Source organism: Elgaria multicarinata, chromosome 4 (assembly GCF_023053635.1).
Source record: "Elgaria multicarinata webbii isolate HBS135686 ecotype San Diego chromosome 4, rElgMul1.1.pri, whole genome shotgun sequence".
Classification (NCBI taxonomy): domain Eukaryota; kingdom Metazoa; phylum Chordata; class Lepidosauria; order Squamata; family Anguidae; genus Elgaria; species Elgaria multicarinata.
In genome coordinates, this window is record NC_086174.1 from 26,110,726 (window position 1) to 26,125,353 (window position 14,628).

Sequence of the window (14,628 nt, forward strand, 5' to 3'; positions counted from 1 at the left end):
TTCAGAGGTTAGACAAATTCTTGTTTAATAGAGTTTACCTTCTGCTAAGCATGAATAGGATTGTATTTAAAGGTATAAATGCTTTACAGTGCAATCCTATATATATTAACCCAGAGGAAATCCCCACTGAGTTCAATGGGACTTAGCTTCTAGTAAATATTATGGGATTTTAAAGGTATAAATGCTTTACAGTGCAATCGTATATATATTAACCCAGAGGAAATCGCCACTGAGTTCAATGGGACTTAGCTTCTAGTAAATATTATGGGATTGCAGCTTCAGTTTTTGTACATGCAAAACTGTGAATATACCCAATACTAGAGATAAAAGAGCTGCAAACTGCTGCATCCTATTCTGCCTAAGCCCATATATCTTAGTTTTTGCATTTGAGAAGTAAGAAACAATAACAGTTGAAAATAGAAATTATAAATGTTATAGTAAACAAAAAACAACAACCCTGTATTTTAAACAGAAGTAGTCACACAGACATAATTTTAAGGACAAGCTGCATGTTCGGATATCTTTGTAACAACAATGAAAACATTCAACTCTACAATATATATAGGAGTTCATTCTTTAGTGCTATATATTGTTTTATCTAAAAAATCTCCAAACTGCACATTCTGAGTGAGTAGAACATTGTCTTAAAAAGCATTTCACTCATTTCAAAAAAGTATTTCATAGGAGAGGGGTTTTTTTTCAGTGTCCCCACAAATGTCCTATTGGAAAAATGGCGGCGGGGGGGGGCGCGGGGGGAGAAATGTCCTGTGGGAAAGACATACCTTTCCCCGTATATTTCCAGTTATTTTCTGGGCCTTCATGTCTTTACCTCTATCTTATACTCCCCTCCATTACTGAGTTTCTTTTCCTTTCTCCCACCCCCTCTTTTGCTGGGCTTTCCCTCCCCATTCTGTTGGTGGGATTTTCTTTTCTTCATCCCTCCACTTTTGTTGCTAGGGCTTTTCCTTCCTTTCCCCACACAACAGCCATTTTGTGGTGGTGCCGACAAAACTTGGTCAAAATTCCTAATATGCCCAGCGGCCCAAAAAGGTTAGGAACCCCTGCCCACATTCTGTAATAACAGCTATAGACACACAATTTTTTTTAATACTATTTAAAAAAACACTGTCCTAGTTCTGAAGTATCTTGCTAAATATGTTAGTAAATACTCCCTGTTTCTCAGATGGTTCACGTTGTCTCCTGTGTAGCAAAGAGACTTGCATCTCTTGTTCTGTTATTGGATATTAAGAGAACTGTGTGGATACATGTATTAAAACTTTCAGAGCTAAACTGTATACCTTCTAAGTTACATTACTGACGTGCTCATGTTGCATTTCCCTATAACTTCTTCCAATTCAGGTTATCCTAGTAGTAACCAGGCTCTGTTGCTTTTGAGAAGCTGTGGTTCATTATTGCCTGAGCTGCCTCTAGCTGAAAGAACAGAACTTGCCCACACGATATGGACCAAGCTGAAAGATTTGGGTATGTCTGTCCTTTTAAAGTAAAATAAATCATATAGATGTCATTTTAGTGTGTGCTATTTTTGTTGTTGTTGTTGAAAGTAAAACTTAATGGAATTATAATACTACTATATACTAGCTGACATTCTTTGTCAGATACAACACTTCCAGAACTGTTCTTCCAGATTTTGCGTGCTCTGCTGACATCTAGGGGTGTTACTAGTAAAACCCAAGCCTTGTTTTTGTTCATTTGAGAAAATTGATTTGTTTCTTATCACTATGTAGAGAGAGTTTATTGTTTTTGTATTTTTGCATTGCTAAATTATTAGATGAAAGTTTGTACAATATTCCAATTTGGTATCTCAGTTGATCTAGCTGGTAATAGCTCTTAATCGAGGTATTTAGTTAAAATGTAGCTATTAAGTGGTAATTGTGTTAAAATAATATGTATGCTTAAGACTTGGTTCAGACATAACTCCAAACTCTTGAACAAGATTTGTGCTTATAAACTCTGCACTGCAATAACTCAGATTCCCTTCCTTCCCTCCTGTATTAGCTTATAATCACATTTTAGTAATAATCCAAACCAGGCAACCTGTGGTTTGCCTAAAACATAGTCTCAGGAACAGTTGATCACAGCCCCACTGGTGAAGTGCACAACTCAGGCCTCCAGTCTGGTGCCCTCCAGGTGTATTGAACTACAGTGCCCACCATTCCCAGCCAGCAAAGTCTACTGTCATGCTGACTGAGGATGATTGGGGTTGTAGTCTTAACACATCTGGAGGGCACCAGGTTGGAAAAGGCCTGTATAACTGAAATGTGTAGAACGGCATGCACCTGCCCCAAGAGGTGAATCACTGAATTGCAGGTGCATCTTCCCTTTGGAAATAAACTTCCAGACTTGTCCTGATTCCATCTACCCAGGCTGGCCATTGGATCCTTCTGGGCAGGAAGGGGTATTAAGCATTTCCTATGGCAACTTGAGCCTCAGTTGAGTGGACAAAGTCTGCCTGAGCTCTTGTGAGTCTAGTCTGGCTCTTCGGTCTGAGCTCCTGGGTTGTTTGTGTGCCACCCCGTCTATTTGCAGATGCACGTTGATGTGCCTTTTAGTGTGTGCATTGAATACACAACCTTGATGGGCGGAGGGGCGCAGCCTTCTTCCAGATGTCTGTGCATACAGGGATAGTGCAGGGAAAAGGGAACATAGTTTGCCTCTAATTCAGAAGTGCTACCAATAAAGAAGTCAGAAGTGGAATTTGCAGTGCAGGAAAAAAGGAGCATGAAATTGCAAATATTCCAGATCATCCAATCTTCAAGAATCAGGAATTCTATAGCTCAGCTGCTTTCCGGCAGTGTTGAACAAGCTGTAGATCTAAAATGATTGCATTGAAAACAATTCACAGCAGATGTGTTATTTAATGGGCTGGTTTGTACAATCACTATTACCCACCGTGGCTTATTCAAGACATGGTGGGTTGAGGTGCGTGCCGGTGGCCATTTTAAATATTCAGACTATAGGCGGGGGGGGGGGGGCGGGAGGTTGCTGTGTCTTGCCGCTTCAATCAAACCTAGGTAGTATGGCTTGTTGGAAGGAAAACAATCCTCAAATCACCTCAGAACAGGCCATGGATTATTGGAGGGTTGTTTTCCCCTCCAGCAAGCCATCGTGCCTGGGTTTGGACAAAATGTGGCCAGGGCTTGATAGGTAAGCTGATGCCCACAGGTACTGTGGCTTGTTGCAGCTTAAATAAGCCACAGTAGGCTGTAGTGATCCTGTGAACAAGTTTAATGTATGTGTGTGCTTCAAACTTCACACTACAAGATGCAAAGTGTATAGTGGTCCAGTCTCTATGATTATATTTTCTTTCTTTCCCAATGTTTGTGTCAAACTATTTTATCATCGAATTTTTTATGATTTAATTGGATTTTACTGATTTTTTCCCCTTTTATAACCTCTTGTTTAGGTGTGGTTTGCGATGTAAGCCATTATAATGCTTTGCTGAAAGTCTACCTTCAGAATGAACATACATTTTCTCCAACTGAATTCTTAATAAAAATGGAAGATGCTCATGTTCAGCCCAATCGGGTAGGTACTTCATCAAGTCATCTTCTACTCCCTGCTCCCCCATCCCCTCAATAAATATCAAGTCTCATTTTCTTCTTCTCTTTTACAGGTCACATACCAGCGACTGATTGCTGCCTATTGCAGCAAAGGTGATATTGATGGTGCAAGGTAAGGGTTTGCATAAACGGCTTTAGATATCTTATAGCTGAAATGTATTTTACAACACAATTTTATGCATGTCTACCCAAAAGTAAGTCTCATTAAGTTCAGTGTACCTTACTCCCAGGTGTAGGCAGTGTAGGATTGAAACCTTACTGTGTTAAACGTGAAGTCAAGTTTAAGAAGCTATGCCCTTTTCACTGATTGAAAAATAAGACTCGCCATTTTAAACAGGCATTCAAAATCATTACTGAAGTGGGTAGCAATCTTTGGGTTTACATTTTGAAGTTGGCTAAAATTTGGTTAGCATTCTAAAACAACTGTTGCAATAATAAGTTATTGAAGAATCACATTGTGTGAATAACTGTTGATGTGGATGGGCAATAGAATGATTTTTTGGGGCATGATTGTACAATATCCTAAATTATGACTTAGTGCAATGTGCATAAGAAGGAATGGGTCATAGTGAGCCTTGAGCTCACGCTCCTAGCTCCCCGTCCCTCTCCTCCTCCTCTGCAGGTGGGAGGAGAAGTATGGAAGCTTTTATTTTTGGTTAAACAGAGTTTGTCATGTTGTCCAGAGCAAAACACTATTGTTAATCTAACTGTGGTTAATGTCAAACAAGTCACCTTCGAACCATGGTTTCTGAAGTTGGTTGGTTGAAACTAACTATGGGTAGTTAGTTTCTGTCAGGGATCTGTCCATCTGTCAGGGATGCTTTAGGGTGGATTCCTGCATTGAGCAGGGGGTTGGACTCGATGGCCTTGTAGGACCCTTCCAACTCTGCTATTCTATGATTCTAGCATTAACCACAATTCCAGTTATGGATGACATGGCAAACTGCAGTTAACTAAAAGTGGAAGCAAAGCTTTCAAATTTCTCTCAGCTATGCGGGAGGAGGATGAAGTTCATGAGCCCAAGGCTCACTGCGACCCATTCATGTTGCAATGAACCATGATTCAGCATGGTATGTGAACGCAGATCGTGGATTATGTTTAACCCTAAAATAATCCCTGCTGGCTGGGTTTGCACAACACAACAACCCCGGTCACAGTTGCATATTCATAATGGCAGCTGACATGCACCACAGTTCCTCAGTAGTAAATTAACTCTCAATGGGCTGGCGTGTTGTGTAAACCAGGTTATTGTATGTAAGTGAAACGTTAAAACTAGAGTAAATTCTAAGGAACAAGTTACAAGAAAAATACCTAGTTGCTGGAGAAGGTTTGTATACATTTTTATGCTGCACAGTGCTTGTTATGCTATTTAACATCGCTTAATTCAATTGGGAATCCCCTTTTTGGTTAAATCTGTGTTTGTCAGGCACTGAGGAATACTTGAGGTAGAATTAGGAGGAATCGACATGTGCCATTTTTGCAAAATATGTTTAAAATATTGTATCAAGAATATTTTTACATTTAGAAATCCATAGCTCATAAATAATGCAGTATTACAGATGTTTGTCCTTTTTGTCAATTTTATGTGTACCTCTTTCTAGGATTTTTTTTTAAGTTTTACTTTAGCATATAGTGTTTAGTATTGAGATACAATGATTGGTTACTTGCATTTTCCAAGAAAAATATAACTGACTTGGTCTTTCATCTTGCAGCAAGATTCTTGGTTTTATGAAAAACAAAGAGCTCCCAATCACAGAATCTGTATTCAGCGTACTTGTGACCGGCCATGCAAGAGCTGGGTAATTTATAGAACTTAAATTGTTACGTTATCTTAATTAAGTGGATATATTTTTAAAAAATAATCTTTGAATGTTTACCGTAAAACACCCTTCAATACTTGTCTCTAGTACTTATGTGATCCATAGTCCAGAGATCTGTGCATGTACTGATGTGTGTGAGAATCTCACAAATGCAAGACGGCCTCCATTCATTTCAGTGGAGCAGTGACTTTTTGCATAGGACTTTGTCATGACTTGTGGCTTTGACTGATATTTTCTGTCTGCTCTTGTCCTTCCATATTTTATTCATTTCTTTTACAGTCATTTAATTGAATGAAGAACTCCTGTTGGATAAAATGTGATTGTGGATTGTCTTTAGGATTAGGCGATTGGCTTCATTCATAGGCTAGGGGCTAATATCAAGCATTACCCATATATAGCACTACATTTGCCACTGTATTTAAATTTCACTGAAATGTGTTTGGTGTCTCCCCCTCCCCCGGAATGCTTCAGAGATATGGAGAATGCAGAAAATATCCTTTCTGTGATGAGAGACGCTGGAATTGAACCTGGTCCAGAGACCTACGTTGCATTATTGAATGCATATGCTGAGAAAGGTGACATAAACAAAATTGAAGAGGTAATGCATTTTGCTTGTGAACTATGTCTAGAAAAGATGTATAATATCCACCACTTTTCATGCATGTCATTTTTCCAAAATGCTAATAAGTAATTCAGTAGACAGTGCAATACATTAACATTCTGCAATAGTTGGTATTTGATGGTAAGCTCAGGACTGGCCTTCCATAGTCATTGTATGAGGCAAGATTTGAACCAGAGACCTTCTTGACCATTACATTGCACCAGATTTAGTCATGACACTGCCAGCTGTAGAATGCTAAAAACTGGTGTGGAAATCTGCCAACATATAGCCCCTTTGGGAAAACTGTGCCTATCTTCAACATCTGTGTAATCGTATAAGAGACATGAACATTTGCTGGAAAAGAGAGGAATGTGTTGAAGATGAATGAATTAGTTTATAATTACCATGGGATAAATTGTGTTTTAACGGCCAGCTCCACTACCCAGTTAAACTGGCTTTTCTTCAGATTAAGCCCATCTCCCATAAATTTGTTGAGGACTATACCATTTTAAATCCAAGGTCTTTAGCTGAGCAGACTTCTAAATTGAGCTCTTGATTTTAACCCCCTAAATTCCCTAGTCTTCACACCAAGATTGGACTGCCAGAGATGGACTGATGCTAATGCTTTTCAAATTCTCTCTCTCTGTGTCTCTGTCTCTCTCTCTTTGTGTGGAATGGTCCCTGAGCATAGAGACACAATTGTGTGAAATGTGGTGTGACATTTTGGGGGGTTGTTGAATGTCTTGAACCTTCTGAATCTCCCCTTTGGCTAAATGGAAATTACAAGGGAAGAAACTGCCTTGTGTGTTAAGAATGAATGCAGTGCTATTAGAGCATGTTTGCACATTAAAAAGGAAGTTGCAGCACAATATTTTGATTCACTATTTTTTTAAAATTGTTCTACACATGCAACATTCTATCAAACCGCCCAGAGAGCTAAACCGCCCAGAGAGCTTTGGCTATTGGGCAGTATAGAAATGCAATAAATAAATAAATAAATAAATAAATAAAAATGCATTATCAGCATAGCTACACAAATATTCCTCTATGTAGCAGATCTATGCTAGATCACATTCTTTTGGTTATTTGTCTTCTGATTAAACATCTTCACACAAAATTCATTCACAGAAGTCAATATATATAACCTCTTTATATATGCGCAACTATGTTATGTTGTGTTGATATTTATATCTATAATAAACATGATTTATACAGATTACCTTTTTCTTACTATTATAGACCATGGGAATTATTGAAAAGACTGAAAGTTACCTTTTAGACAGGGACTTGTTGGACATCATTTTTACCCTTGCTAAGTCTGGATATCCTCAGTATGTGCAAAATATGCTGGAGAAGATGAGATATGATAGAGGATACATTCCAGGTAATGTTTCCAGAAATCTGGCTTGCTTATTTGTACTACACTTTACGATGCTAATGGGAGATTAATGAGAATTTAAGGTTACTGCTTACTAGTTTACTAATGCAACCCATTTGGGCAGCTCAGAATAGTAATAGCCGTAGAACAGAAATGTTTATCTTTCTCAAATACATTTTTTAAAATGGATGGATGGGTTAAACACCCCTTTTTATTGCACCCTTTTATTTAAATTGTCAGGAGATGTGTAGATTAAAAGATCTTAAATTCTTTCAAAATCTTGTCTCATTAGTGCCTTGTCATTATGACTATGTTTTGGCAACATTCAGGAATATAGATTTTTTTTCCAGCAATATTTTATGATCACTGCAACAGATGGCCATGAATAGTATGGCCATTGAAGAGCAATAAGAAAATGCAGGATATGCCTATTGACTTAAGCAATTATTAGAGGCATTTTTACTTTGACATATTCTACCTGCATGACAATATGCCTTTCTAATAGTGCACCAGAATTCATATTAACTGATCCAAGCTGCTTATCTTCAAATTGCGGTATTGGTAATACTTAAGGTCTTCTAAAAGTTGATGTATTTTAGCATTATTATTCAGTGAAAAATGAATGCCAAACCAAGCTCTAAGCGATAAATTTGCAGTACTACTACTTCGGATCCTTACTTAATTTCAGTGTGGTTAATACTAGGTTTCTTCTAGAATTGCGTTGAAATGAATAATGTATCTATAATGCTTGGTAAATTGCACACTAAGCCGATAATTTACAAGTAAATGGTTTTGCACAACTATTGGATGTACTTCCTTTATATCTGGACCATGGTTGTTTGCTTTGCTTATCATTTTTCATATAATGCCTAAAAGTACACTAAGTGCTTTAAAATAAATGGTTTATTTCTTCTACACATTAATGCATAGAGGATTGTTGTTGTTGTTGTTATTGTTGTTTTAAAAAACTCTCTATAGTGATATTTGGTGTCCCCCCCCACCCTCTTTACTTCCAACATCCAGATGCTATGAATCTTTGCCTGCGTTTAATAACCTGTGGCTTAGAAGACACAGCTTTTCAAGTTCTGAAGAGTTTTCCTGCATCCGTAGATTCTCAGAATGGAAATGTCTTCGACCGTGGCAACTTCTTCATACGGCATTGTGTAAATATGGACAAGGTATGTGAAGTCCGTTGGGGGACATAAGATATTTAAAAGTGAATGACTGCTTACAAGCTCACAGAATTTGTCAAAGTGATGGTGTCCGAGCACATATGGGTGACTTTGAAGGGTACTTTACAGTCAGTGGGTTGGCTCCATATGAATGCCTGCAGAAGGGGGCAGGCGAAAGGTGAGCTTCCTGCCCTTTCATCTTCCTGCTTATCCCCAAAAGCACCCGAAAAGGCACCCGTTGTGTGTGTGTGGTCCTGTTCTATGTGGCGTAGGGAGTTAAAGGGGTAGATAGTGGAACATCAGCCAGAGGCACCTTCTGTTAAAGAGAACAAGGAATGGGACAGTCAGCTTCCACGTGCGCCTTTCTATGGGTGGATAACTGGATCCAATCTAATTTCTTTTCTTAACCAAATTGTTCACTCTGAACTATCACCCTTTTTAGAATAGTACTATGATGCCCCCATCCCCTACCTAGAATGGAGAAAAGCTCTCTCTTGTCTAAAGTAGCCTCTCCCCCTCCCGTTTGCTGTGATCCCCAACCGGAATCAATTCGTTCCTCCTGCAGCTGGCTTGTCTAGCCCCATCAGTCACTGGCTTCCTGGTTGTCATCTTCTCCACCCTTATTGTGCTCCTTCCCTGACTGCTGGCCCCAATTCATGCAGTTCCATGAGTGAGTGTTTGTTATTTTCTCACTGTTGAGCTGGTATGTGTTTGGTGTGTGATGACTCTCCCAATCAAATCCAACACAAATTGCTTCCTAAGAATATTTGAAGTACCCATTCATTGTATCATTATTGGGTTAAATATTGCTTGTTGAATGGTGACAAGTTTGAATTTCTTAAGTCTTCCATTTCCTTACAGCCAGTGACAAGATTGAAACATTTCTGTGATGAAATGAAAGGAGCCAACATACATACTGCACCCCTACAGTTGGTTCTACAGTGCGCATTGGAGTCAAAGAAAGAGGGTACTTAAAAAAAAGTCTCTTAACTTTGTTTAAAAATTTACTACTCATTCTGTTATGACCCTGTTTGTTAACTGTCTGTCTTTCTGGATCTTTTCAGCTCTGGCTATTGACCTAATGAAGATAATGAAAGAAGAAGGCTTACCTGTCAGAACTCACTATTTCTGGCCATTGCTGGTTCGCCACCAGAAAGAAAAAAATATTCAAGGTTAGCTTTTCTGATCAAAGCTAGGTTACTGTGAATGTGAATTCTAACACAGAGTCTTTTAGCCAGGAATGAGTTTGAACATGAAAAATATAAAAAATATAATACAATACAGGCAGCCCTGCTAAAACACTGTTGTGGTGTTGGTGCAGCAATGTACGATATTGAAAGAGTTTACTTGGCTTTACTTTTTCATTCTTATTTTATTATGCTGATATTAATCATCTTAAATTTATAACTCTGCAAAGAGTTATGATTGTTTTACCTTGGCTGTAGCCAAGGTTCTTGATTTATTACCATATCCTTAACTGTCTGTCTTCTGATCTTGAAAGACATTATATTGAAATCTAAATGAGCTTTTAAAAGTCAGGTTTTAAAAGCCTTGCTCTAAACGTAAAAGAAATTCATCTTTTAGAGGAGGTTTTCTCTTCCTCTGCAATGATAAGTTAAATGTGAGCTTAGTTACAATAATAAAAGCACAAAAACCTCCATTGTTGAATGAACGATCATGACCTGACAGCATACTGATTGAATGTTCAATCTTTTGGATTCTTAAGTAGGTCTAAGCATTTAGCACATACTTTCCCTTGTTACACAAGGGGGTGTCTATAGGATATGAATAAGAATTGAACAAATATTAAATTTCAAAGTACAATATCTAATTCTTTGGTTTGCATTATTGGTAATTCAGAAAGAGTGGTCTGATAAAAAGATGCTTTTAACAGAAGTACTTTCCCCTTGGGGAAATTAAAAACTGCCTTTTTCAGCTTATCTCACAGTATAATGTGCTTTAGAATGAGATGCAGAGTTGTTAGTGTGACACTGGGTGACAAACAAAATGCACAAACAAGAAAAAGTGCTTTTAGCAGGCAGTTCGTATTGCAATTTTATTTTAAAATATACAGTCACATTCCAGTTTAGAAGAAATGCTGAAACTAGTATTCCCTAATTGTTTCTGGCAATAAAAGTGTGCCAACCCTTTTTAGAAAAGCCTTTATAAATCAATATTCTGTTCTTGTTAACTCTTTAGGTCCCTGAAGGTACTTAGGAATACTTGGCAAATTGTCCTCTAACATAGCATTTGAATTCCAGAATCTTGCCAATTCATTATAAAACCCCACTGTATCTACTAAAACAGGCTTGTTATTAGACTTACTTCTAATAAGTTGTTTCATCCACAAATAAGTGGATGAGAAGCAACATGTAGCTATATCTGTTCAGTAAAATACTTTATTGCACATCTAAATGATTTGCTGATATGTGGTGTTCAGAAGCAGTAAGCATGGTTTGTCTGATTCTTGAAAAAGCAAATGGGGAGAGAATGGCTAAGCAATTGTTTGTGGAATTAGCTGATGTTGGATCTTTACTTTAGACGTCCTTCAGTGCCACAAAACTTCAGGAAGCATCCCATAAAAATAGTGCCATGGGGAAGTATGGAGATGTTTTGGCCACTTCAAGGAAAAGCTTTTTCTAAGTTTAAAAATGAAAAAAATGTGTTGTTCATATACAACTTTTGTAGTGAACTTAGAAACACTTTTTGTACTTTGCGCTACAAAAGCTCCACCTATGTAAGCTAGAAACATCCAATATTCTTGTAGCCATTCAATCTCCCTATAATGGTCTATGTCTAAGCTCAGCCTTCAGCATGGTGATGTCAGTGTAAATGTTCATTCTTCAGACAGGTTGAATCCATATTTTGCCTGTTGCTATTTTCATGATGAAATTCTTATGTAAAATATCCCTGCAAATGGGGAAAATGAAATCCAACTTGTAAAACGGGGACCTGGTACATCTGGGGGAGAAAAAACAAAATATGAATGAAATGTATCAATCATACAGGTAATGGAAAAGAGTATCACTGCAATAAAAAATAGTTTAGCAGTATCCGGTGAATTGGGAAGCTAGCAGCATAGTATCAAAACACTGGATAGCCTTTCTGGGGGAAAATGATCAATGGTTACTAGTCCTGTTGGCTATGGGCTGTCTCCAGTTTCAAGAGTCAGTAAGCCAATGTACCCCAGTTGCTGAGGAACATGGGCAGGAACATGCTGTTGCACTCATGTCCACATTGTGCATTTCCTATAGGCATTCAGTTCTCTGTGCGAGAACAGAATGCTGGGCTAGATGGATCCTTGGTCTTATCCAGCAGGACTCCTCTTATGTTCTTATGTGCACTCTGAAAATTTGAAAGTTTTTTTTTGCGAGTTAAGACAGCACTAGTATTTTTGATTTCAAGGATAAATAGCTAACTTTTATTGTGAGGAAATCCCTTAAAAAACACAAATGAAAACTACCACTAATGACATCTGTTTTATTTACAGCCCTCCTAAGAATTCCATTTGGGATATTTATCTTCACTTGAATGCTAACAAAATGATTAAAAAGAAAAGAAAGGTTATCATTCCTTCACAGAACCAATATCCATGTAGCTCTGTAACTTATCAGATAGGAGCCAGTTACTAATACAGTTAGAAGAAGCTCTTCATTCCTTATTATTTATTTTCAGATTATAGTTGGTCTTTGATTTCAGACAGATTCCCTGCTTTGATGATCTTAGCTAATACTAATACAGTAGGTCCCTGCCTTTTGTATTTTGTGCTCCAGTATGTTCTGGGGAATTGGAAGTCTTGAAGCTTAGAGTTTGAGTTGAAATAAGTATGCAGCCATAAACTCACCAGGCCAGTTTATATTCAAACCTTGGGCTTGTATCCTTCCCCTCCCTCCTCTCCTCACATGCTCCAATTCTCTCCCAGATTTCCTTGTCTGGGCATTATATCGTTTGTCATTTCATCCAAATCAGCAAACTATGCTGATGGTTTCTTCTTGCTTTCCAAGTCAGAATTGAAACAACACTTTGAAGTGGACTTTCTGTTCTTGTTAGGGGAAGTGCAAATCATAATTGAAGTGAGTAGCCAGGAAATCAGAAGACGTTTACTTCTTGGGAGGAGAGCAATGACAAATCTTGATAAAATAGTTAAGAGCAGAGACACCACACTGACAACAAAGGTCCACATAGTTAAAGCAATGGTATTCCCCATAGTAACCTATGGCTGCGAGAGCTGGACCATAAGGAAGGCTGAGCGAAGGAAGATAGATGCTTTTGAACTGTCGTGTTGGAGGAAAATTCTGAGAGTGCCTTGGACTGCAAGAAGATCCAACCAGTCCATACTCCAGGAAATAAAGCCAGACTGCTCACTTGAGGGAATGGCATTAAAGGCAAAACTGAAGTACTTTGGCCACATAATGAGAAGACAGGATACCCTGGAGAAAAGGCTGATGCTAGGGAAAGTGGAAGGCAAAAGGAAGAGGGGCCGACCAAGGGCAAGATGGATGGATGATATTCTGGAGGTCACAGACTTGACCTTGGGGGAGCTAGGGGTGGCAATGGCCGACAGAAAGCTCTGGCGTGGGCTGGTCCATGAAGTCACGAAGAGTCGGAAACGACTGAACGAATAAACAACAACAAAGGGAACTACACAAACCATGATCTGACTATTGCCTGTGAATTAGCCCATGGCCTTAGGCTAGTCGCTATACCTCATGCCCACTTCTTGAGCTGCAACCTTGACATAATAGTGGTCTGCAACGCAGCTGTGGTGGGGACAGAAAAGTTAAAGATGATAAACTATGTGCCAATTAAAGTGTTCAAGTAGTAAGTAATGCAGTTACATTACTTTCATCACCTTTCCTCAGAGTGAATTGCATGGTTAAATCAGTCATGTGTTGTGCCATGAATGTCTTCCATGTATTTCAGGCAGGGTTGCACAGAACACATTTCTGATAGAGTTCTTTGGGCTGTTATGGTTGTTCATGGCATTTACTGGGAGGAAAGTTTGAAATGCTTGTTTGCCTGTATGTAGTGCTGCATTATACTGGTTATGCAAAACATGGCTCGTGTTTTTTGTATGTGCGTGCTTCCCCATAATAGATGGCTATCTCTTATAAGGCAATACAATAATCACTATTCAGTATGTTGTATGCAAGAAGCTGTTGAGAAACCTAGCAATGGATGTCGTTTGTGGACACTATTTGTACCTTTAGGATAAAAATGATGTCTCTGAGGCTCTCAGGCCATCCTCCATCCAAGTACTGGCCAGTTCTAGACCTATATACCTTCAGAGACTGGTGTGCATCATGACATTTGAACTGTTCTCTGAGCTAAAATTAATTAAAGGTATACCACTCCCTTTTCTAATGACACAATCTTGAGCCAAAATTGAAGTGGAGATGTCTTGCACCCACAACAAGTAGCCCTCCCAGAGGCAAACAAGCTAGATCCAGGGTCCCAAACATGGCACCTGCAGACACATCTGGTGGGGCCAGTAAAGGGTTCCCCAATGTAGCACCCACAAAACTTTTTTTTTTAGGTGTCTTCTCCGCCCCCCTCCCCATTTTTGTAATATACATCCTTGGATTTCTATATATCCATAGTAATGAATGCGTCTGAAACTCATACAACTTTCTAGCAATTATGCATAGTCTCAAAAGCAGACCAAATATCCAAGTAAGTATCCATTTGAAGGTGGCGTCTATATTCCACCCATTCAAATATGGAAAGTGTTGTAAGGTCCTCAGTCCATTGCATTATAAGAAGTAACTGTTTATCCTCCCAATGTTGTAATATCAGTCTTCTAGCTGTCAAAAAGGCACAGAGAATCCATTTATGCTGACCACTTACTTGTTAATCTCCATGGATCAGGTAAATAATTTAAAAGAATGTGTATGTTGGTGAATTTTAAGACTGTTTCAGTACAACATATATCTGTGTAATAACCTCCTCCCCCAAAGAAGCAACTGCTGGACGTTACCAAAAACATATGTTTAAAAGAAGTGTTAGCTATATTGCACTGCCAGCAATTAGCTGAATTTGACAATCACTTATTAAAAAGACGTTGTGGTGTCCAATA

General features: G+C 38.5%; 1 protein-coding gene across 1 annotated transcript in view; it reads left to right on the top strand.

Annotated features, from left to right (window-relative positions):
* Window positions 1-14,628, top strand: part of LRPPRC (leucine rich pentatricopeptide repeat containing) — a 140,099-nt gene that overhangs the window by 15,383 nt on the left and 110,088 nt on the right. Inside the window, exons 3-11 of the mRNA XM_063123988.1 lie at window positions 1,360-1,482; window positions 3,425-3,546; window positions 3,635-3,693; window positions 5,294-5,380; window positions 5,873-5,999; window positions 7,242-7,386; window positions 8,404-8,558; window positions 9,414-9,519; window positions 9,617-9,724. Coding sequence (XP_062980058.1) covers window positions 1,360-1,482; window positions 3,425-3,546; window positions 3,635-3,693; window positions 5,294-5,380; window positions 5,873-5,999; window positions 7,242-7,386; window positions 8,404-8,558; window positions 9,414-9,519; window positions 9,617-9,724 — 1,032 coding nt within the window. The remainder of the gene's footprint in view (window positions 1-1,359; window positions 1,483-3,424; window positions 3,547-3,634; window positions 3,694-5,293; window positions 5,381-5,872; window positions 6,000-7,241; window positions 7,387-8,403; window positions 8,559-9,413; window positions 9,520-9,616; window positions 9,725-14,628) is intronic.